The 23987-nt window shown below is 35.5% G+C and overlaps 3 protein-coding genes across 3 annotated transcripts; 2 read left to right on the top strand and 1 right to left on the bottom strand.

Moving 5' to 3' along the window:
• The first annotated feature begins 10380 nt into the window (after positions 1–10380).
• LOC107819382 (basic leucine zipper 43-like) lies at positions 10381–11697 on the top strand. Its single transcript, XM_016645491.2, has one exon. It carries the CDS (start codon positions 10974–10976, stop codon positions 11565–11567), a length of 594 nt encoding a protein of 197 aa, XP_016500977.1. The 5' UTR covers positions 10381–10973; the 3' UTR covers positions 11568–11697.
• A 2808-nt stretch (positions 11698–14505) lies between these two features.
• LOC107819392 (ruBisCO large subunit-binding protein subunit beta, chloroplastic) lies at positions 14506–20782 on the top strand. The gene is made up of 14 exons (XM_016645499.2): positions 14506–14757; positions 14877–15002; positions 16247–16384; positions 16479–16574; positions 16729–16971; positions 17084–17318; positions 17692–17861; positions 17937–18014; positions 18110–18181; positions 18795–18899; positions 19106–19198; positions 19312–19404; positions 19847–19973; positions 20097–20782. Exons 1-14 carry the CDS (start codon positions 14602–14604, stop codon positions 20201–20203), a joined length of 1839 nt encoding a protein of 612 aa, XP_016500985.1. The 5' UTR covers positions 14506–14601; the 3' UTR covers positions 20204–20782.
• Positions 20783–21557: 775 nt separating this feature from the next.
• Positions 21558–23682, bottom strand: LOC107819399 (uncharacterized). The gene is made up of 2 exons (XM_016645510.2): positions 23156–23682; positions 21558–22538 (listed from the first exon to the last, which is right to left on the bottom strand). Exons 1-2 carry the CDS (start codon positions 23573–23575, stop codon positions 22032–22034), a joined length of 927 nt encoding a protein of 308 aa, XP_016500996.1. The 5' UTR covers positions 23576–23682; the 3' UTR covers positions 21558–22031.
• Positions 23683–23987: the final 305 nt, after the last annotated feature.

The raw sequence follows: 23987 nt of genomic DNA on the forward strand, positions 1-23987 counted from the left end.
GTCGCATTGTGAGGAATTTCCAGAAACTGAAACACAATTGGAACTAAAATAGTACAAGTTAATTAATACTATAAAATAGTGGGCTATAGAGTAGGTTTTGGAGTCTAATAATTAATTGAAGAAAATGCATGTTTGCGGTTGCAAGTTGCTGCCTCTGAGATTTGGAATCACTTTTTCGATACAAAAATGTTGTCGATTTTCTATGTTTCTAATAATATAATACTAAGTGAAAAGCCTTTTTCTCTCTATCAAAGTAGTGGATATAGATTGACGACAAATGGATTATCAAAGTTAATAAAGAATTAGCAAATAAAACTGAACCACAACCTTAATAAGACAAGTACGGACAACGTTTTCTTACAAGTTTCAAATACATGTCCGTGTGCCAAAATAGTTCTGAGCTCTTGTTGTTTTATAGTACTGTATACTTCATTACCCAAATCACCCACTCACCACGTACCCATAACCCCCCCCCCCCCCCCAAAAAAAAAAAAACCTATGTGTGCATTATATGTTATAAAAACATATTTCCTTTTATCCACAATTCACTTTTGGCGTACCCATTAAAGAAATAAAAACTTCTAGAGAAAAAAAGATGTATTCATTAAACTAACCTTAATTAATTGTTAACTTAACACATTGGAATATGTAAATAATGGTAAATTTTGAAAAAAATAAAAAATAATTCCTTCTTGATTTTGTAAATAGACAATTATTTTGAACCAAAATAAAAAGGTAAAATGGTCACTTACTGTAGATATGAGGAAGTATATATGTATGTATATGCATATATCTATGTGTATGTATATTATTTTAGTCTTTTTAGTCTTATATGTGCATATTATTTGTACTTTCACTTTGTTCTTATATGAGCATGTTATTATCTCTTAATCTGTTCCCTATTCGTAAAATTGATGAAACCACTCTAGAATCCTCAATCGAATGAGTACATTATCTAGGCCATGTTGTTAAAATGTCCCGCACTGACTAAGAAAATAGACTGGCATTTCCTTGTATGATTTAGACAATACTTATCTATGAGCTAGTTATCAGGTTAAGTGAAGCCACAATGTTCAATTTCTTAACAAGGTGTTAGAGCTAAACCCATCTCTATTTTCAGTTTACCTAATATTTGACTGCATATTATATTACTGTGTCCTTATATGGTTAGGTAATCATCACCTCATGCGCTAACTTTTAAGGATGGATTAGCTCCAATATCTATTTTCTTAACACACGTGGCCTCTTCAGGTGGTACTAAATTTACTTTGGACAAGTACGAGGGTACTACTGTTACTTCACGAAAATACACTTTTAATTCTTTGTATATATTACATGCTTGAAAGTCTTTATCACATCCACACTAACTCAGATAGGATGCAATGGAATGAAGACAACGCATGACTTGTGAAATAAGACAACAAAGCACCAACGTATTAGAAAAATAGGTTATCATGAAAGTGTAATGAAAATTAATGTACTTTAATGTTATAGTTGATGAATAGTTTAAAATCTTGTTGGGAGTGGGAGTCGGCTAGCTCGCCGTGGCTAATTCAGAATTTAGTCGTTATGAGTTCTGATTTCGATAAGTAAATTTTAAAATATATATATAACTCTATTAATACTCGTTCCTCACACTTTTATATATATATATATATATATATATATATATATATATATATATATATATATGTTATTTGTGCAGATGTCTCTTAAAAAAGGACCTTCTTTGCTTTCTTATACTTAGGTTTCCAGTCTAATCTTTGATCCCTTTCTTAGAAAAAAGCCAAAAAAGATGATAAAAGAAATCATGTGAAGAAAAGAATGAGTCATAACCAAAAGGTTCAAGGAACCAATCCAGCCTAACATTTCTGTTATACAACTTACACACACACACACACACACATATATATATATATATATATATATATATATATATATATATATATATGTATGTATGTATGTATGTATGTATGTTAGATAAAGAATTGAAGAAATAGAATTGTTTCTTAAGTGGCCATTACATTCAAGTGCATGTATTCATCTTAAAATGCCAACATGGTGAAAAGTGACCATACAAGGAGTACCATAATAATAATACGGAGTACAATATATGACCAAAATGATAAGAGAACAGTTCTCCCATTTCAGACAAGAACTAGTTGATTATGGGATATTCTCTAATAAGCTGACATTAACATCCATAATATAATCCATATGAAAAGAAATGCTCCTGAAATAGGAATAAACATATATAAGACAGATAAAGCCATTAATATTAATCATAAAGAATAGATGATAAAAATCTGGGGTGCTATTAAGTGGATTGATACTGTGTATTCAGACTCAAGAACATACCCTGCCTAAGACATATGGTTACAATAAGAATATTCTCCTACAATCATTTTATTTTGTTTTATAGGTCTAAGTTTTCCTACGTATAGCCCAATAAGTTTAAGACCCATAATTAATATTTAATTAATGAGCAAATCTCATTCATCCGATTGGTTATTTGATGGACGTACCAGATTATATTTAAATCTCTATAAATTGGTGCTCTGTCCACCCATTAGGGTTACCACTTTTCCTACATACAATTTCATCACTGACGGTTGTGGTAACGTAAGGCTAGGGCTAGGAAGTAGAAACTAATTTATCAATTAACGCTTTCGCTTAGTAATAATGGTTTACGATTCAGGTATGTTTTCTGTAATAATTTTATGTAAGATTATCATGTTCAAGATTATGGTATGAATTAAGTTTATGTTTACATGTGGTATCACGAGCCTGAATGGTTTGAACAGATAATCTTCATTAAAGAACAACTATTTATGAATGCGTTGTTGTTTAGAAATCATGTACTGCCTTCGTCAATTATGAATCATGGTTTAAATATATTATCATGATCTTTAGATTCTGTTTGTAAAATACAATATTGAACTCTATTCCTTTAATTGCTTTTAAGATTATCGAGCAATTAAAAAAAGGGAAAATTGATAGAAATTATGAAGAATTTCGTCTATGCTTTTCGAGAACGGCAGCCTTTTGGTTTTGTGCTTACCATAGAGACGTGGAAACTAAGTTCTAAATTATTTTATGTATAAAAAAAATAAAAATAAAATCCCAGAATATGTTCAAATCCTTTCAAGGTCGTTTGCTTTAACCTTTTACGACCACTAAGGCAAACACTTCTTTTGTTTTTTAAACCCCTCCCAAATTAGAAAGATTTATAGTGTTTTCACACTTTTTATCCAGCGTGACTCGAACTCAGGACCTAACGGTCGTGGGTGGAGATATTTTTACCAACTGAGCAAACCTCACTTGTCAGGCAAACACTTCTAGTTACATAAAACTACATATAATGTTTAAATTTGTAAAGGTGTTTGATTTATCTTAAGTTGAGCCCTGTGTGTTTAGAGTGAAGGTAGTAAAGTTTTATCTTAATATTTTGGACCATAATTTGATTACTTATTTAATGATTGCATTTAATTTTATGCATGTGTTATATGTTATGTAGTTTATTAATTACCAAAGTGGCTGAAATGTTTTACAAAAAAATATACACATACATAATTATATTTTATGTATGTATTAATATTCATATAGTTTGTTAGTCACCAAAGTGATCAAACTAGACCGTTTAAAGTATTCACATGTATAAAATCTTATGATATCTATTTTATGTGTGCACTTATGTTTATATAGTTTGTTAGCCACCAAAGTGGCCAAACTAGCATGTTTATGAAAAATATGCATACATAAAATTGTAGTTTATCCATGAAATGAATGAAATGCCCATAATTTTAAAAAAATAGATAAATTAATTTTCACTATTGCTAGAACTCAGCGATTTACCCAAAGGCGGATCAATTATTCTATGAATAGTGAATATGATGATGTAAATTAATATTTTTAATCAAATATATATTGTCTATCCAAAGATGTCATATATGTTTGGTTAAAAATATTTAATTACCTATTAAAGACTAAATAGCATTTAAATTATGATAGTGTGTTGTAGTAATTACCCAAAGGATAACTGCGATATACTTTAATTGTTTTACTGAATCCATATTGATTTGTGAGTATGTATTATCTATTTTGCAGCTATTCCTCTTCATTCGCATGCTTCGTCTGTTACTGTGTTCAACGGATTGAACTTCTCTGAATGGCATGAACAAGTCCAGTTCCACTTAGGTGTAATAGATCTTGACTTGGCTCTGCTAAATGATAAGCCCACTGCCATTACTGATACGAGCAGTGCGGATGAGAAGTCTTTCCATAAAGCATGGGAACACTCTAACATATTGAGACTTATGTTTATGCGAATGAGTATTGCCAACAACATTAAGAGTATTATTCCACAAACATAAAGTGCCAGGGAATACCTGGAGTTTATGGAAGAACTTTTTCATTCTGCAGATAAGTCTCTCGCTGGTACACTAATGGCTGAACTCACGACCATGAACTTTGATGGGTCGCGTAGTATGCAAAATCATATCATCGAGATGACTAACATTGCAGCAAGACTTCAGACCTTGGGGATGAAAGTTGATTCTGAACTTGTTGCCTCCTGAGTATGGTCCTTTTCAAATTAACTATAATACAATTAAGGATAAGTAGAATGTTAGTGAATTGTCCAGTATGCTTACTCAAGAGGAGTCAAGACTTAAGAAATAATGGAGTCATTCAATTAACCCCATGGGTCAAGGAGCTGGTAAAGGACTTAAAGTGAAGGCCAACAAGTTCAAAAAGAAGAAAGTACCTGCTAAAGCTCCACATGATGCTGACAAGGAATATAAGGCAGATACGTGTCGTTTCTGTAACAAGGAAGGACACTATCAGAAAAATTGCCTGAAACATAAAGCTTGGTTCGAAAAGAAAGGTACAATTAGTGATTTTGTATGTTTCGAATCAAATTTAGTAGAAGTTCCTAATAATATTTGGTGGCTTGATTCTGGTGCAACTGCTCATGTATCTACTACATTGTAGGGATTCCTTACGATCCAAACTACAAATTCAAATAACTATTTCTTGTTCATGGGAAATCGTATGAATGCTCCAATTGAAGGCATAGGGACTTATCGTTTGATCATGGAGACTGGACGTCACCTTGATCTATTACAGACTCTTTATGTACCTTCAGTTTCTAGGAATTTGATTTCTCTTTCAAGACTTGATGTTTCTGGATTTGATTTAAAGTTTGAAAATAAATGTTTTAATTTATATAAGAATGCTGTTTTTTTATGGTTCTGGTATTCTTAGTGATGGTTTATATAAATTAAAACTCGATATTGATTTTTCTGAATCCCTTCTTACTGTTCAATATAATATTAGAATTAAACGTAGTTCACTAGATGAAAGTTCTACTTACTTGTGGCATAGACGTTTGGGTCATGTATCCAAAGAAAGGTTAGAAAGATTAGTAAAGAATGAGATTCTTCTGAATCTAAATTTTATTGTTCTTAATATATGTTTGGATTGCATTGAGGGAAAACAAACCATGCATAGTAAGAAAGGTGCCACAAGAAGCACCCAGCTTCTTGAAATTATACACACCGATATTTGTGGACCCTTTGATGTTCCATCTTTTGGTGGAAAAAAATATTTTATCACTTTTATCGATGACCTTTCACGTTATGGATACATCTATTTGATAAAAGAAAAATCTCAAGCAACAGATGCTCTCAAAGTGTTTGTTAATGAGGTTGAAAGGCAATTATATAAAAAGGTGAAAATCATTAGGTCAGATAGAGGTGGTGAATATTATGGAAAATATAATAAATCAAGACAATATCCAAGTCCATTTGCAAAGTTCCCTGAGGAATGTGGCATATGTGCATAGTATACTATGCCAGGAATACCTCAACAAAATGGTGTTGCAGAAAGGCGTAATTGAACACTTATGGATATGGTTAGGAGCATGATGAGTAATTTCTCATTATTCAAATTATTGTGGATGTATGCTCTTAAAACCGTTGTATAATTATTAAACATGGTTCCTAGTAAGGAAGTTCCAAAGACTCCTTTTGAACTATGGACATGAAGGAAACCTAGTTTAAGGCACCTGCATGTTTGGGGTTGCCCAGCGGAAACTAGTATTTATAATCCACAAGAAAAGAAATTAGATTCTCGAATAGTAAGTGGTTACTTTATTGGTTACCCAGAGAAATCTAAAGGGTATGTGTTTTACTGTCCAAATCATAGTTCGAAAATTGTTGAAACCGGTAATGCAATACTCATTGAGAATGGAGAAGTTAGTGGGAGAATTGAAAAATAAAGTGTGGAAATAAAATAGGTGAGGGTCAACATTCCATTACCCACGAATGTGCCTACTTCCACACAAATACCAAATATTGTTCCAGTTGTTGAAGAACACTTTGACAACACCGAGCAACATTTAGATAAAACACTTCATGAAGAAACTAACTCACAAATATCTGACACAAATGAACAACAAGAAATGTCATTAAGAAAATCTCAAAGAGTAAGAAAATCGGCTATTTCAGATGATTACGTGGTTTATTTGCAAGAGTCATATTTTGACATTGGTCTTAATAAGGATCCAGTTTCATTTTCACAAGCTATTGAAAGTAATGAGTCTAACAAATTGATTGATGCCATGAAGGAAGAGTTAAAATTCATGGAATACAATAAAGTTTGAGATCTCGTTGAATTGCCAGAAAGTTCTAAAAGAATCGGGTGTAGATGGGTCTTTAAGACCAAATGCGATTCAAATGGCAATATTGAACGATATAAAGCCAGACTTGTTGCCAAGGGTTATACTCAAAAAGGAAGCATTGATTATAAAGAGACCCTTTCACCGGTCTCAAAGAAAGACTCGTTAAGAATTATTATGGCTTTGGTAGCTCATTATGATTTAGAGTTACACCAAATGGATGTAAAAACTGTCTTTCTTAATGGAGATCTCGAGAAGGAGGTTTATATGGACTAACCAGAGGGTTTCAAAACTAAAGGAAAAGGTCAAATGGTGTGTAAACTGAAGAAGTCAATATATGGACTTAAACAAGCCTCACGATAATGGTATATAAAGTTTAATGATACCATAACATCTTTTGGATTTGTGAAAAATACCGTTAATCGGTGTATATACCAAAAGATTAGTAGGAGCAAGTTTATATTTTTAGTCCTATATGTTGATGATATTTTACTTGCTGCTAATGATTTAGGTATATTACGTGAGACTAAAGATTTTCTCTCTAAGAATTTTGAAATGAAAGATATGGGTGAGGCATCCTATGTGATAGGAATAGAAATATTTCGTAATAGGTCACAAGGATTATTGGGATTATCTAAGAAAGACTATATCGAAAAAGTTCTAGAGAGATTTAACATGAACAACTGTTCAGCACGAATTGTTCCAATTTAAAAAGGGGACAAATTTAGTCTCATGCAATGCCCTAAGAATGATATAGAACGAAAGGAAATGGAATCAATTCCTTACTCTTCTATTATTGGTAGCCTGATGTATGCTCAGACTTACACAAGACCGGATATTAGTTTTGCGGTCAGAATAATGGAAAGATATCAGAGTAACCCAGGAATTGATCACTGAAAAGTTACAAATAAAGTCTTGAGGTACCTGAAAGGAACGAAGGATTACATACTCATGTATAGGAGATCCAAGCATTTGGAAGTTGTTAGATACTCGGATTTAGATTTCGCTGGATGTATTGACCCTAGGAAGTATACGTTTGGTTATTTGTTCCAATTAGCTGAATGAGCAATATCGTGGAAGAGTGTCAAACAGTATGTCATTGCTACATCCACGATGGAAGAAGAATTTGTGGCATATTTTGAAGCCACAATTCATGCATTATGGATGCGAAACTTTATTTCAGGACTTGGGGTTGTCGACACCATTACCAAGCCGCTGAAAATTAACTGTGATAATTATGCAGCAGTATTCTTCTCCAAGAACGATAAGTACTCCAAAGGTGCCAAGCATATGGAATTAAAGTACTTTACCATCAAGGAGGAAGTTCAGAAACAAAAAGTGTCACTTGAGCGTATTAGAACTGATCTCATGGTTGCAGATCCGTTAACGAAAGGTTTACAGCTAAAGAGTTTTAAAGAACATATACATAGAATGGGTCTTGGTTGTATTTATGATTGATGTATTTATAATATTTTGACACTCTGAGCTCATTTATGTGTTTCTGATATACATTAATGATTTCTTATTTCTCATAATGGTGTACACATTATTGTTTTGAGATATTACAGGATAAGTGTCAATGAGACATTATTGTGGACCATAATATTTTATAGCTTATGGACCTAGTACGATGAGTTGCTAATATTGTAGTATATGGAAGGGGAGTATGTAGACAAATTATATATAACCGCCATAACTCACATTTAGTAATTTATCGTATTATGGTATTTATGATGGACATTTAGAAGAGATTTGTTTATGCGCAACTAATGTTCTTATATTATTAAATATTAATATTATGTGATTATTGGGCAAAGTGGGAGAATGTAAGTTTTTCCACGTGTGTGGCCCAATAGGTTTAAGGCCCATTAACATTTAATTAATGAGCAAATCATCTGTCCGATTGGTTACTTGATGAACGTACCAGATTATATTTAAATCTCTATAAATTGGTCCTCCCTCCACCCATTAGGGTTACCACTTTTCCTACATACAATTTCATCACTGACGGTTGTGGTAACGTAAGGCTAGGGCTAGGAGGTAGAAACCAATTTATCAATTAATGCTTTTGCTTCTTGATAATGGCTTACGATTTATGTATATTTTTTGTAACAATTTTATGTAAGATTATCATGCTCAAGATCCTAGTATAAATTAAGTTTTTGTTTACGATGGGGTCACAGCAAAATAGTTTTCTATTCATGAATCTCATCATCCCGATATGAGGCAAATCACTCCTGATTTTGCACTAAACTAATTCATGTGTACATGGGAATATCTAATCTAATCATATATAGTGGTTTTCATAAGGAATAAAGTTGCCTTTAACTCTTCAAAAATTGTTTAAAATAAAACAAGAAAAGTAAAGTAAAAACAAAACACCAAGAGATATGGTCAATAGCCCCAAGTTCAATGGTGAAAGCGTAACACATGATTTGTAGATTAGGCAAATGTCATTCCAACTCTAGAACGAACAAAAGGTAGAGAGGCAAGCCCATTCTTGATCTTCCATTTTTACAGTTTTTTGCTAGCAAACAATGAAGATTGACTTAGCCACAAAATCAATGCACTCATCTAGTCAATTTTGAGGGGTGGGGTGGAGTGAATGAGAAAACAAGCCAAAGGTAAATGACTCCTGATTTGCACTAAACTAATTCTTGTGTACATGGGAACATCTAATCATATTTAGTGGTTTTCATATGGAATAAAATTTCCTTTATCTCTTCAAAAATTGTTTAAACTAATAAAAGAAAAGAAGGAAAAGTAAAGGAAAAAAAACCATCAAGAAGTATGGTCGAAAGCCCCAGTTTAATGGTAAAAGCGTAGCACATGATGTATGGGTTAGATGCACTTCCTTCTCTTTTCACCGCAAATAAAAACGTCGCATTTAAGTAGACAAATATAAGGGCAAGCACATTCTTGATCTTCCATTTTCACAATAAAGAATAACTTAGCCACAAAATCAATGCACTCATCTAGACAATTTTGAGGGGTGGGGTGGAATGAATATGAAAACAAGCCAAAGGTAAAATACTAAAAAAGTGTCACAATATGTTAAACCAGTTGTTGTATTGTGGAAAACTCAGCTAATGGCCAATTGATAAAAGGTAAGACGCCAGCATTTAGGTAGCAAAGATGTTAAAGTAAACAATATGGACAATTACAATTCCTCATATATATGGGTCCCTTCTACCTCAATTCAAGTGGATTTTGACTCATCATTATTAAAATAATCATCAATTACATGCTTTTAAATAATTTCTAACTTTACAATTGACCTAGATTTCGTCATCCATCATAGTATGTGATTGGCCATTAGAATATTGTTCTCAAATTGGATAAACTCTTCTAAAACTGACTTCCAATTACTGTTTCTCACCCCCCTTCTTCTATATACATAAGCATAATAAAGTTGTCTTTCTTCTAAGCATTATATGTACTAAACAACAACTATACCTCAATTTCAATCAAATCGGGTTCGGCTAAAGTATTGTGAGATTAATCATAAATTGACTAGTTTTTTCTTGGTTATCAACCTACCACAATCCTCTTCTTTTATCCACGTTTAACACTAATAATGTGAGCAAGACAGTGTTATCAAAGACGAAAAGTGGAAAAAAAAACTCTAACGTCTGCTTGGGCTTTAAGCGTAAAGCGTAAATAAAACATGTGCTTTAATGAAGAAAGACGCAAATGGAGAAAAATTACAAATATGTATGTGTAGTCCAAGACTAACATCTATAAGCATGAATACCATAGATACAAAGAAATTGAAGAAAATTCACGACAAAGTGAAATATAAATTATTTAGTGTCGCCTCTTCAGAATTACGCTCATTGGCAAGGAAAAATATGTCTTAAAGCCTTGATGACAACACTAAAGCGTCCGCTAAGTGAGGCGAAATGTTGAACATATTGTGAGCCTCACTTCAGGGCTTGGGCGCGCTTAAAGCGCGCCTTTGATAACACTGGAGCAAGGTCATACATGCATGCGCATACATATAGATAGCATCATGAAACCTATCATGCCACTCACCTAGCATGCATACATGATGCCTTTTCTTTGATGTGCTTCCTAAATTGATGTTCTGATTTCTGCTTATGTAAGCTCCTCTGCTACAGTTTTAACTTTGTTGTTGCTGAATCTTGGCCCACTTCTCATACATTCTCCTCCTATAAAAACCCTTCATTACATAACCAATGCTCTCCTACACTCTCAGCTTTATCTTCAAACTAAAGCTTCATCAAAAGTATATAACTATCACTTCATTATTTCCTTTCATACACAGTTAACTATGATTCCATCAGAAGCTGCAGCAGTTCACTACTTTGCTTCTGAAAATACTTCACCTCTTCCTCTTGATTTCAACTTCATGCACAACAATTTACCATCACTTCATTTCAGCAGATACTTAACCAATCTACCAAATTATCCAACCACTTTACCTGTTCATGACTTCAGTAATATGCCACTATCTTGCATCAGCGGTAACTCTACCTCTGATGAAGCAGACGAGCAGCAACTTAGGATCATCGACGAGAGAAAGAAAAGGAGGATGATATCTAATAGGGAATCAGCAAGAAGATCAAGGATGAGGAAACAAAAACACCTTGATGAACTATGGTCACAAGTTCTTCGTCTTAGGACGGAGAATCATAATTTGATCGATAAGTTAAACCAAGTCTCGGATTGTCATGATAAAGTACTTCAAGAAAATGCACAGTTAAAAGAAGAGGCTTCAGACCTTCGTCAGATGCTTACAGTTCTTCAATTTAACAGTATTTTCCCTGATTTATGCGATCTCGAAGATGTTCCATGCACCACTGCTCATCTCAAAGCTGAATCATCAAACCTATCCATCACTCCTTGCACAAATCTGCTTCACTGAAAAGAGAGACAGAGAATGTTTTCTCAGTTTCATTTTCTTCATGTTGTTTTGTTTTACATGAATGGCAATGAGTCTTTATTTCAAGAAATGAACATCATTTCATATATAAAGTAAGACCTTCATATATAAAGTAAGACCTCTCTATAACATCTATAACAGTCATTTTCTATAAAAGCTAAGTTTTTCTTAGAATCGATTTTTATATTATAACAATACTTCACTGTAGCATCCAAACAATATCGGAACGAACGAGGTTGTTATAAAGATGTTTGATTGTATCTGAATTTCCAATAACATCTTAGGACTATGTTACTCTTAGTTAAACCATTAATGTTTTCATGCATAACTTAATCCGCGGATAATTCTATAAGCTATGTTATTAAGATAAGATTATTTGAAATATGAAATCACGAGTAGCTTGCCCATAAACAAAATCAAGAACCCCACTAAGATCAGCCATAAAACAATCACCTGGTTTGGTCAGAAAGAGATATCAAAATCCTTCACAACTCTTAACAGGAAGGTAGGGCAGCCTGGTGCACTAAGTTTCCGCTATGCACGGGGTCCAGGTAATGGCCGGACCACAAAGGTCTATTGTACGCAGTTTTCTGCAAGAGGCTGTTTCCACGGGTCGAATCTGTGACCTCCTGGTCACATGGCAGCAACTTTACCAGTTACGCCAAGACTTCCCAAATTGAGTGGAAGGGTAATAAGAGATAATTGAGTGGGAGAAGGGGGGAAAAAAAATGAAAGCACCACTATAAACATTTTCTTTTTTCTTCATTTCCACATCACAGAAAACAAGGTTAAGGATAAAAGAGAACAGCATATGCAGCGAGTGGCCTCAGTAAGTTGAGCTCAGCAAAAGAGAGGCCCCATTATCAGTCCTGTTTTGCACACATTAGCACAAGCAATGAGACAAACAGAAGTGGAGGCTGCTGCTGATAGTGCTTCATTATTAAGGAACTACTATAAGAAGCAAAAACAACTTGAAAAAGAAATCCACTATGAGAAACTACTGTTTTTAACTTATCTGAGGAAAGAGGTTATCAGGTCTCAAGCTGTTCTATCCAAATGTGCAGTTCATACCACTCTTAGAAAGAGGTTATCAGGTCTCAAGCTGTTCTATCCAAATGTGCAGTTCATACCACTCTTTCAGGTGTTACTAGACGTTTTTCCTTTTATAAATCAACATCTTGCAACTCACATATTTCAGTCATATGTTTCATAAACTCTCTTATTCTCTCTCCCCCCCCCCCCCCCCTCGTGTCTATGTTTCATAATTGGACAACCCGGTACACAAGTCATCCCGCGTTCACGTAGGGTTCCGAGGAAGGGGCGCACCCCAAGGGATGTGTTGTAGACAGCCTACCCTAATGCAAGCATTCGTGTCTATGTTTCATAATCTCGCAGAAATGTTTATTTTTCTACTGACAAGGTCATCTCTCATAACTTTCTAGAAATCTAAAACTGCCTATCAGATTTATTGATCCATTCTAGCATCAATGTAACAGACTAACAGGTATATAAGAATTGGAGAAGCAGCCTAATGTTGCAATTCCCTCCTGCAATGCAGGGTTCAGTTAGCAAGAAGATGGACTTTCTCTAGGATTTCCACTAGAACAAGAGGTCAAGACACAAATAGATACCAATTACTTTATCTTTTGTTGGTCAAACCGACTAATTATACATCAGAACAAGGGATAGAATAGCAGGGAGCAAAGCAAGCTACAGCTAGTAGAATGTATGGCTCAGTGAGGGTCAATGGATGCAGGGGCGAGACAAAGTAGCTTAAGGACAAAACTTTAGCTCTGATATGACATGCCCACAGTAATTTAGTTGAACCATTCACCTTTATAAAAAGAAACAATTTTCTATTACAGTAGCATTTTAGTCTATTTTACTAAGGTTTCAGATGCCAAAAATAGACTGACGATAAATGTAATATGAGAGATAAGACACATTCTGCTGCACCCTAATTGCAAGAACTATAGGATGATATCACATGATTAAAAAAGCACATCAGATATCTTTAACAAGCCAAAGTTACATATCGTTTCTTCTATTTGGAGCCTGTGACCTTGTCTCATTAAGTTTAAGCCTGCTATAACATGAACAGAATAGCAAATATTTTACCAAGAAAATATACGCACAACTCATTTTTCTGGACTTGACACTCTACCAATAACAGTATCATATTCCTACCAAATACCTTATTCTTTTATCACTGCAAAGCCCTCATAAGAAGGATTATAATACTCCAAGGAGAAGCTAAAAACTGACACTTTTAAAAGACAGTAAGTGGCTAAGGAAATGCAAAGTTTAGTTGCACCTGACATTGAAATTCCGAGTGCAGATTGCCTCCTCTTTACGTGCATAATCCCAATAAAGGTTTTTCTTCATAGAGCTTTCCCTTTTAGCCATAAAACTTCCAAGATTTCCCCCTTGTCAGTATCCTTTGGATTCATCAAATTTTGTACTTTACCCCATTGCAGTGACTTCTAAATTCATTGCTCTACTATTTCAGTTAATAATTAATCAACGTCTCAATCTCAAACTAGTTTGGTCTATCTAGTTCCAAGGTTTTATCATTTTCTAAATTAAATTGTCCAAATGACCATCAAATGCAAGCAATGCTCCTCCTATTCCCCCCCCCCCCCCCCAAAAAAAAAAAAACAAAGCAAAGTTCAAATAACAATATTCACTTTTTAATACAGCTTTAGCTCCAAATATCTGTTCATCCTTTAATATAAAAAAACAAAATCAACTAAAAACACAATATAAGATCAAGTAAAATAAAATGAACACTAAAAAGAAAAACAGGAGAAAAGAAAAGGGAAAAAAGGAACCCAAATGGGCCTTTAATTTTTTTGTTTTGGGCCACAATATTACAGGCCCAAGATTCCATATGAAGATTCAGAAGTGGAATAGCGCCAAAAAGAACCGATTTTTTGTGACAGATATTTTCAGTTAATCTATTTTCTTATCCCTCTGTCAATAGCCTTTAGCATAATTGAGAATTCAGCAAAAAGAAATGAGTTGTTCTTTGAATCATTTACCTGCAATTACTTTGAAAAATGGTTCAGTACACAGAACTTCTAAAAGGGTGTCTGGTTCTATGTTGAATGCAAGAGCTATGGCTAAAGAATTGTACTTTAACCATGATGGTTCTACCACAAAGAAACTTCTGGTCATTATGGGTTCCTTTTTCTTTTGCTATGTTTTCTTGATTGGATTTAAGTTATATGCTCTAACAATGTAACAAGCTTTTTACACTATCAATATAATTTAGGTTAGTTATTAATGCAGGCAGGTGTGAATTTGGTGGCAGAGCTGGTTGGAGTCACAATGGGTCCAAAAGGAAGAAATGTAGTGCTTGGAAATAAGTATGGTCCTCCCAAGATTGTTAATGATGGTGAAACTGTTCTTAAAGAGGTACTCCTTACAAGCATTAACAACACTCTTATTAGTAGCGAAGCTAGAAATTTCACTAAGAGTGTTCAAGATTTAATATATATGTATGAAAACTAATGATTGACTTAAATATATTGTATAATTTCAAGTGAAGGGTATCCAACTGACCACCATTCGAAGTATCTATGCCCCTGATTGTTTTATGTTTAAATTTTATGGGGGTATTTGGTTTTTAACAAAAATTGGTTGGAAATTCATGTAACTTGGAATATGTAAATTGAAAGCTATTCCCATGTTGTAATGAACTTGGAGGAATAATGTTTTGAGTGTCACCATTAAAGGAGCGATTATGTTGTGTACTGTCCAAAAGGATGAGGAAACTAGATATCATATGTACTCATTTTTCTTCCCATCTTCCTAAGCCTCGGTGGGCCCGCTACATGTGTTGGTAGTGGTGGGAGGTAGCAGCTACTCGGCAAAATAGCCGAGGTGTGTACAAACTGGCCCGGATACCACTGTCATAGAAAAAAACATAGATACTCATTTGTGCCTCGGAATGTTTGCGCGTGTCCTTTTTGATTCTTTCGCAAAGTAGTTTAATGGTTGTAATTTTCTTGTTTTCAATTGGACAAAGGATTGCCTTTGACTTCTGAGGATAGAGAAAGAAATAATTGGAGAATACATGATTTTAATTGTCTTCAGGTCTATGGAGATATAGTGTGCCACCTTAAAAAACCACTTCTGCATAGTGGAAGTTACTACTGTTGGTTGTTTGAATTTCCATGTGTCTTGGCAATTCCTGAGGCCTACAGTTGATGTTTCTTCCATCCTCCTACTTGTTCTGCTTATGGTCAGTTCTGGTTTTGTCATTTCTGGAACTTAATAGGGAAAATCTTGGTTGATTTTCCTCTCCTTTTATTTTTATTTTTCATTGATGTGATTCACACCTTAAGCCTAATTGGATTACGGTATAAACTAGATGGGGAAGCAAAAAGTTATAAACAAATTGTACCAAGTATATCCATGTAGTAATTGTACATAGGTATTTTTGAATGCTGATTGAATATAGCTAAAAGTGTCTTCAATAGTAATGGTATATACTTCATGCACATGTCTCCTATCAAATTTAGCCTGTTAGATACAGTCAGGTTTTTGAGCTTCTCTAATTTAACTTGCTTTCGAATTTGATGGACTAGTGGTGCTTCATGTTTTTATTTCTCCACCTGACTATCATGCACTGAATATACCCATTGTTTTCAGTACAGATTCAGCTGGAGGATCCTTTGGAACATGTTGGAGTAAAATTGGTTAGGGAAGCCGGTGCCAAGACTAATAATCTTGCTGGCGATGGTTGCACAACATCTATAGTGCTTGCTCGGGGTCTAATTGCTGAAGGTGTCAAGGTTTGAATAGAACGGAATAACTTAGAGAACCAAGACTACTTTCATATTTCAGTTATTTCTGGTATAATGGTGATTACTTATTGTCTTTCTCTAGGTTACTGCAATGGGCGCAAATGTTGTCCAAGTGTCTCGTGGAATTGAGAAAACGGCTAAAGCCCTCGTTTCTGAGCTCAAGTTGATGTCTAGAGAGGTATAAGGAAGGACAAATTACTTTCCCTTTTTTGCTTTAGATGGAGAAACATAATTGTTTAGGCAAGAATATGCTTAAAATCAGCTTTCTTATCCAAGAAGTATGAGGCTGTATAATCTTCAACTTGTCCGTTAACAATCATCAAATGTTGCAGGTTGAGGATCACGAGCTGGAAGACGTTGCTGCTGTTAGTGCTGGCAACGATTATGCCATCGGGAACATGATTTCAGAAGCTCTTAGGCAGGTTGGAAAAAAAGGTGTTGTCACAATTGAGAAAGGGAACAATACTGAAACCAGTCTAGAAGTCGTAGAAGGAATGCAGTTTGATCGTGGTTATTTGTCACCTTATTTTGTAACTGATCGACGAAAGAGGATTGTGGAGCTTCACAATTGTAAGGTAGCAACTGCTTCTGTTAGGGCAATTGTAAGGTAGCAACTGCTTCTGTCAAGCGCTAGTGCCTGTTGTATATCAGGCATTTATAAGGGAATTTTTTTTTTTGTTGTTGCAGTTGCTTTTGGTTGATAAAAAAATTACAAACCCGAAGGAGTTGGTAAAAATTTTGGACAATGCAGTAAAGGAGAAATACCCGGTTTTGATAGTCGCGGAGGGCATTGAGCAGGATGCTTTGGCTCCAGTAATTAGGAACAAACTCAGGGGTGTCCTAAAGGTAGCTGCTATAAAAGCTCCATCTTTTGGCGAGCGCAAGAGTCATTGCTTAGATGACATCGCTATCTTGACTGGAGGTAGTGTAATATGCATACTAAAACAGAAATTGTTAGTCGGTTATGTCTGCTACCTCATTTCTCTTCATGGTTTTCGAAGAGATGTTATGGCTCAAAGCTTCAGTCTTCTTCATGGATGAACCAACAGAACTACATGAATTTTGTCAATATTTAGTAAGGGCAGCACGGTGCACTAAGCTCCCGATATGCGCAGGGTCCAGGGAAGGGTCGGACCACAGGGGTCTATTGTACGCAGCCTTATCCTGCATTTTTGCAAGAGGCTGTTTCCACAGTTCGAACACATGACCTCCTGGTCACATGACCTCTTTGTCAATATTTAGTATTCTCTAAAGTCTTTTAATATCCACGTACTTAATTCATCGTGTCTCCGCAGGAACTGTGATCAGAGACGACATGGGATTGACTCTTGAAAATGCCCACAAGGACTTGCTGGGAACTGCTTCAAAGGTGGTGATTACTAAGGACTCTACATTGATAGTTACTGATGGAAATACTCGAGCGGCTGTTAGCAAGAGGGTTTCTCAGATACAAAAGCTTGTTGAGGTGCGTTCTTTAAAATCTTGCAGAATGTAGTAGAGTTAAACAGCTGTTTAGTTGATAAGTCATTTGATTTTGCAGAACACAGAAGAAAATTTCCAAAAGAAAATCTTGAATGAAAGAATTGCAAGATTATCTGGTGGTATTGCCATCATTCAGGTAACAAAAGATCTATCTCCCCCAGCATCTTTTTAATCTATTATAAAACATTTTTGATACCCACAGTATATTTGATTCTATAAGTTGAGATGTAGGTGGGAGCACAAACACAGGTTGAGTTGAAAGACAAACAACTAAGGATTGAGGATGCTCTCAATGCAGCAAGGGTAATGACCTGTTTTCCCAGTACTTAAAAGTCATGGTTGATTATACATGATCTGATGAAGAAAAAAAAATCTGTTTACGATTTGTAGTATCACGCACAAACATAGCCACTTTTCATTCCGATTACTTTATATAATAACATTTTTAATCTCAAAACAGCAATCAGCTCTAAAATAAGTAAAGGAGAAGTTCTGTTCAAAACCCTTCGGGGTTGCCCAGTTGGTTTGGAGGGCGGTCATCCATACGGATGACCTGGGATCGAATCCCCCTCAATGCCTTATGGATTGAGCCTGTCGCACATGACTTGCCTAGTGCGGCTTACCTCCCCTGTGTGGTTTGCAGGCTATTACACAGGGGGAGGTTTACCCAGTGCGCACTAAGTGTAGCGGCTGCGGGTTTCCCTCCTTAACCAAAAAAAAAAAAGTTCTGTTCAAGAACCTGTAGCTTCTCACCTCATTCAGGGTGAGAAGTCTCACTCCTGGGATTTTTTCCACACTAGTAGGATAAATTCGATTAATTTATCTTATGTCTAATCCTATTTTATGGGGTTCTACCAAATATTTCCTAAAGAGAGAATTCTTCAAAGGAGTAAGTTTCTCTACTTTGCCTGCTCAGGCTGCTACTGAGGAAGGAGTAGTAGTGGGTGGTGGCTGTTGTCTTCTGAGACTATCATCAAAGGTGGATGCTATAAAAGAAATGCTAGACAACGAGGATCAGAAGGTTAGTACTATGTTATAGTAAAGGTACATTATCTAGATTGTTCTTAATTCTCTAAAAGAAATTTGATTTCGTTAAACTGTCTCACTTCTCAGTTTCTTAAACTGCTTGCTTCTCATCATGGGAGTTGAATATTTGTGTTTTCTCCAACTGGTGCTGCTTTCGCTTATCTGATCCCTAGACTGATAGTTTCCTCGGACTACTCGCAGATAGGGGCTGATATTTTTAAAAGAGCACTATCATATCCTGCAAAACAGATAGCAAAGAATGCTGGTGTAAATGGGAACATAGTTGTAGAGAAGGTAGATTTGAATGTTGTGTCATTTTTGTAAAATTTGTTTCATCCAACAAAGTTACTAAACTCAAAATGGGAATACATCATCTGGTGGTTAACCTAAATCTTTAACACGTGCAGATTTTGTCAGTGGATAACATGAAATATGGATATAATGCTGCAAGAGACAGATATGAAGATTTGATGGCTGCCAAAATTTTGGATCCTGCAAAGGTAAGATAATCGATTTTTGTCCAATGTGAAGGGGAAACGTCCTCGTCTTCCACATTCTCCAGCAAATTATATCTTGTAGTATGGAAGGTGAAGAAATCTTGAAAAACTTCTAGAACTTTATCTGTAAGCTTGCCTGCAATCTCTGAGTCTTCTCCACGACAACCAAAAAAAAGGGCAGCCCGGTGCACTAAGCTCCCGCTATGCACGGGGTCCAGGGAAGTGCCGGACCGCAAGGGTCTATTGTACGCAGTCTTACCCTGCATTTCTGCAAGAGGTTGTTTCCACGGCTCGAACCCATAGTCCAGTTATATAACTGATACTAAAACACAACTCTGTTACCAAAACATATATGTATCAGTTTTTACTAGATGGTAAACAAGCTTTGTACTGTTAGTGCACTGTAGATTTCTTTAACATCTTAACTAACTAATGTATGAAACAGGTTGTTAGATGTTGCCTAGAGCATGCAGCAGCAGTTGCGAAGACCTTCCTAATATCTGATGCTGTTGTTATTGACATCCCCGAACCGGTATCCAGACAGATGAGAAGACCACCAATGCCAACTTCAGGTACCCTACCAACAAAAATAAATATGTAAATTGTCTAAAGGCCTCTTTCCATCTCTGTGTGCGGTCTGATTTGAATAATATAACTCCCAAATCCGATGTTTTTATCACATGAATGATTTGTAGGTCCAAGGCTCACTGATCTCACAGGTGGTGGAGCCAGGATTTTCACAAAGGGGAGTCAAAATATAAAGAATAACACACCAAGAAGACAAGAGAATTCAACAATATAGTACATACACAAAAACAAAAACAAAAAAATTAACCTAGCTACGCACTGCAATTTTCCAGCGTAGGTGACACCCCTTGGACGAAGGTAGCTCTGCCACTGGCAAGTGGTCGTTAGTGCAAACATAAATGAGATGGCTAATGATTGCTAAGAAAACCTCAGCTTTGAAGAAAATAGAATGATAGTTTTTCCACCAAGTGACACATTCCTTCTGGAATCCTAAACGGTCAAATCGCGCTTACAGGATTATGCTCGAGTAGCAGTTATACATGTTAGATGCCTTGCTTAAGCTCATTGCATGAAAGGGAAATGCATATTGAGGAAATATTTGTAAGTATCTAATATGTATGCCAACCAGATTTCTGAAAGAACTGATGGAAGAGCGATCCATGACAATAAATGTGGATTGTGTAAGAGCAATCAGTTCCATAGCCGGATATAGTATTTCTTTTCACATGTGGTTCTGCTCAGATCACTAGAAACACATGTTTATTTTACTAAACTAATTCAATGTAACATCACCAAGATCTGTTCTCCTGTTGAACTTTGATATGCAAAAATGTAGTATATGTTTCTTGTTGAATTTTCATATGCAAAAGTAAATATTCTCCGATTGATCGCTAACTAGTTATTACCAGGATCGTTTCTTTATAAAATGAGAGATTCTGGTTAAATCATAGATCACCTATGTGTTATCTAAAAATCGTCCATGTATTATTTATGATCGCCTAAATGATCTTTGGTTGATTGCGTATTAGTTATTTTCAGGATCGTTTTTTAAATTGGAAGATCCTCCTGATATCATATATCGCGTATGTTTTATCTAAAGATCGTCGTGTATTTTTTTATGATCTCCGGTTGATCGCTTATTAATTACGATAAGGATCATTTTTTTATAAAGTAGGTGATCCTGTTGAATCATTTATCGCATATGTCTTATCTAAAAATCTCCATGTATTATTTATGGTTGCATAAGTGATCTCCAATTGATCGTTTATTAGTTATTATCAAAATCGTATTTTATAAAATGGGAGATCATGGTGAAATCATATATTGCCTATATGTTATTCAAAAATCGCCCACATATTATTCATGATCGCTAAGTGATCTTCGGTTGATCACTTATTAGTTATTTCCAAGATGATTCTTTATAGAGTGGGAGATCCTGGTTAAATCATAGATCGCTATAAATTATCTAAAAATTGCCCATATATTATTTATGATCTCCGGTTGATCGCTTATTAGTTATTGTCAGAATCATTTCTACAAAGTGGGAGGTCACGGTGAAATTATAGGTCGCCTATTTTATTTTTTTTAATTAAGTCCAAAGGTCTCAGATTGATGGGGAAAAAAAAAAAGAAACGCAACGAATTTCTCCAATTCAGCTTAACACGAAGGAAAAGTATTTCAAACTTGAAACAGGAGGATCTTCTCCTTTTATTTTATATATAACTCTGACCAAGAAGACTCCAAACACTCAATAAGGCGGTCTTCTGATCTAGACCATTGGACCTCACTTTTCCTTTTCTTCTTTCTGAAGGACTTGAGAACACTGCATTCAACATAATTGCACGGACTCTCCAAAATGCTGCCGCACTCGCATCGGATCATCCAAAAATACACTACTTTTGAAGGATCCGACATGCACCCAGCAACATCTTTGGAGAATGCGAGCAACATAGGTGGCTTGTTTAGGTTGCTGACTAATCCCCATGGCCTTACAGAGCACTCTATCGCATCAATACAATAACCAATGGATCTTCTCGAGGGCATTTTGGAGAGTCCGAGCAACATAGGTGGCTTGTTTAGGTTGTTGACTAATCCTCATGGCCTCACAGAGCACTCTCTATCGCATCAATACAATAGCCAATGGATCTTCTCGAGTTCATGGCCTCTGCTAGTCTTGATCGAGCCTCGTGATGATGACTTAATAACGACAAAGTGGTAATTACAGCCCATCTTACCACAGAGTCAGCTTCATTCTCATTGAAGCACAACCATCTTAGCACTCTGTCCAGCTGTTGAACATCTGAGTGAAGTAATTCTGAGTATCCAAATACCAGGTACTCCGCTGCTAACCCTCCCAGTATCACACACAAAAACTTGTTCAAAGTCCGGGATGAGATTTTGGCCCTGATTTCCTTGCTTTTTAGCTTGCCTTGGGTAAACTTGTTGCTAGATATAGTATCAATGTCAACTTGTTTGAGAAATTCAAAGCCAAGAAACTGCACATTTCCTTGAGCAAACTTGTCCTGTATAATATCTTCTACACTAGGTACTTGATAACTTCTTGGTAAGACGCCGACAAAGTAACCAACAAGAAAATGCCCAGCCTCATGCTGCAAAAAATGCACCTCCTAAGCTAAAGGTATATTACATGAGCTCCATCATTTAAAATCTGTATAACAAACAATACCAAAAATTGAATGTAGAAAGAACAAGATTCGAGATAACTTACTGTCAACTCTGTGACTTGGCATGTATTTGAGATTCAAATGTGCAAAAAAACTAGCTACTAACAGAAGAATTAAAACTTGTATGCTAGTTGGCAATGCCTAAATATAAAAAAAATCTATTTCGATTAAGCAAGTTGCACCACTTAATCACTTATGCCCTTAAGGAGACACCTCTCACCATGCCCGTGAATTAGATGTGACACCCTAGGCTAATTTCACATCGACAAAACACAGAAGAGATGCTGGGAATATAAGTAGATAGGTCTTAGACTTTAGTGACGCGTCCCAAAGCAGACAATATCACTAGTGGGCTGGTATATTAAATATGGTATCATAGCCACTCCGAGTGCGAACCTCCGTGTAGATATGCTGGGTATATAAGTAAACCGGTGTTAGACCCTAGTGACGCATACTATTTGGAGTTCTGATAATGAAAACTGATAGCAAATTGTCATTGTTCCTTCAGTTAAAAAATCCATCATATTATTAAAAAGTCTTACTTGCAAGCACATTTGATGATCTTCGTAAGGGGAATCATAACTTTCACTCCCCATATCATCTTCTATTCCCGTCAATAAGACCTCCTCATCTAACAGAGCAAACTCGATGCTATGTTTAATTGAACGCAGAATCGAGTCAGCTAAAGATTCAAAAGACGCTGAATTATCCATCTGTAGTTCTTGTGCTGCTATTCTTTTTGGCACCACCAGTTTAACAGAGCCGAAGCCAAGTAGGCCACGGGGATCGTGCTGTAATTGCTTCATATGAGAGTGAGCAGCCTTGTAATTTCCCTTTTCTAACTCATTATCAAACCTTCTCAGTGCTCTACGACGTCGTATTACTTCGGACTCCTTCTCCCTCGCCGTCCAAGCGAAGGCTCTAACCACCGGAACGGAAAGCTCTCTCACCGCCAAATTCATTCGTTTTAATCAATTTTTAAAAAAGGGAGAGCTCAATTTTAATCAATTTCAATAATTATCCTCAGCTTTTATGGTGTGGCTTGAAATGGAGGAATAGTAGCCGTCTGTTTGTCTTGTTTTTTGACTCTTTTGGATTGTTATACAAATAGTAAATAAATTATATATTAATTATACGTATATTATACATGAATTTTATATATATTATATATTCGCCGACTATTTTTAATTTAAGAAATTAGGTGGGCGGCTATTTGCGTTATCTAAAAATCATCCATGTATAGTGATCTCTACTTTATCGCTTATTAGTTATTATCAGGACAAATATTTTATGAAGTAAGAGATCCTGGCAAAATCATAGATCACGTATGTGTTATCTAAAAATTATCCATGTATTATTAATGATCGTCTAAGT

The sequence above is a fragment of the Nicotiana tabacum genome, chromosome 24 (assembly GCF_000715075.1).
Source record: "Nicotiana tabacum cultivar K326 chromosome 24, ASM71507v2, whole genome shotgun sequence".
In the NCBI taxonomy this organism is placed as follows: domain Eukaryota; kingdom Viridiplantae; phylum Streptophyta; class Magnoliopsida; order Solanales; family Solanaceae; genus Nicotiana; species Nicotiana tabacum.

Coding starts and splice junctions, on each gene's coding strand:
- LOC107819399 (XM_016645510.2), bottom strand. CDS start 23,575: ATGAATTTGGCGGTGAGAGAGCTTTCCGTTCCGGTGGTTAGAGCCTTC. Junction 22,539..23,155: donor ATCATCAAATGTGCTTGCAA/GTAAGACTTTTT, acceptor CATTTTTTGCAG/CATGAGGCTGGGCATTTTCT.
- LOC107819392 (XM_016645499.2), top strand. CDS start 14,602: ATGAGTTGTTCTTTGAATCATTTACCTGCAATTACTTTGAAAAATGGT. Junction 17,319..17,691: donor CATCGCTATCTTGACTGGAG/GTAGTGTAATAT, acceptor GTGTCTCCGCAG/GAACTGTGATCAGAGACGAC. Junction 18,182..18,794: donor ATGCTCTCAATGCAGCAAGG/GTAATGACCTGT, acceptor TTGCCTGCTCAG/GCTGCTACTGAGGAAGGAGT.
- LOC107819382 (XM_016645491.2), top strand. CDS start 10,974: ATGATTCCATCAGAAGCTGCAGCAGTTCACTACTTTGCTTCTGAAAAT.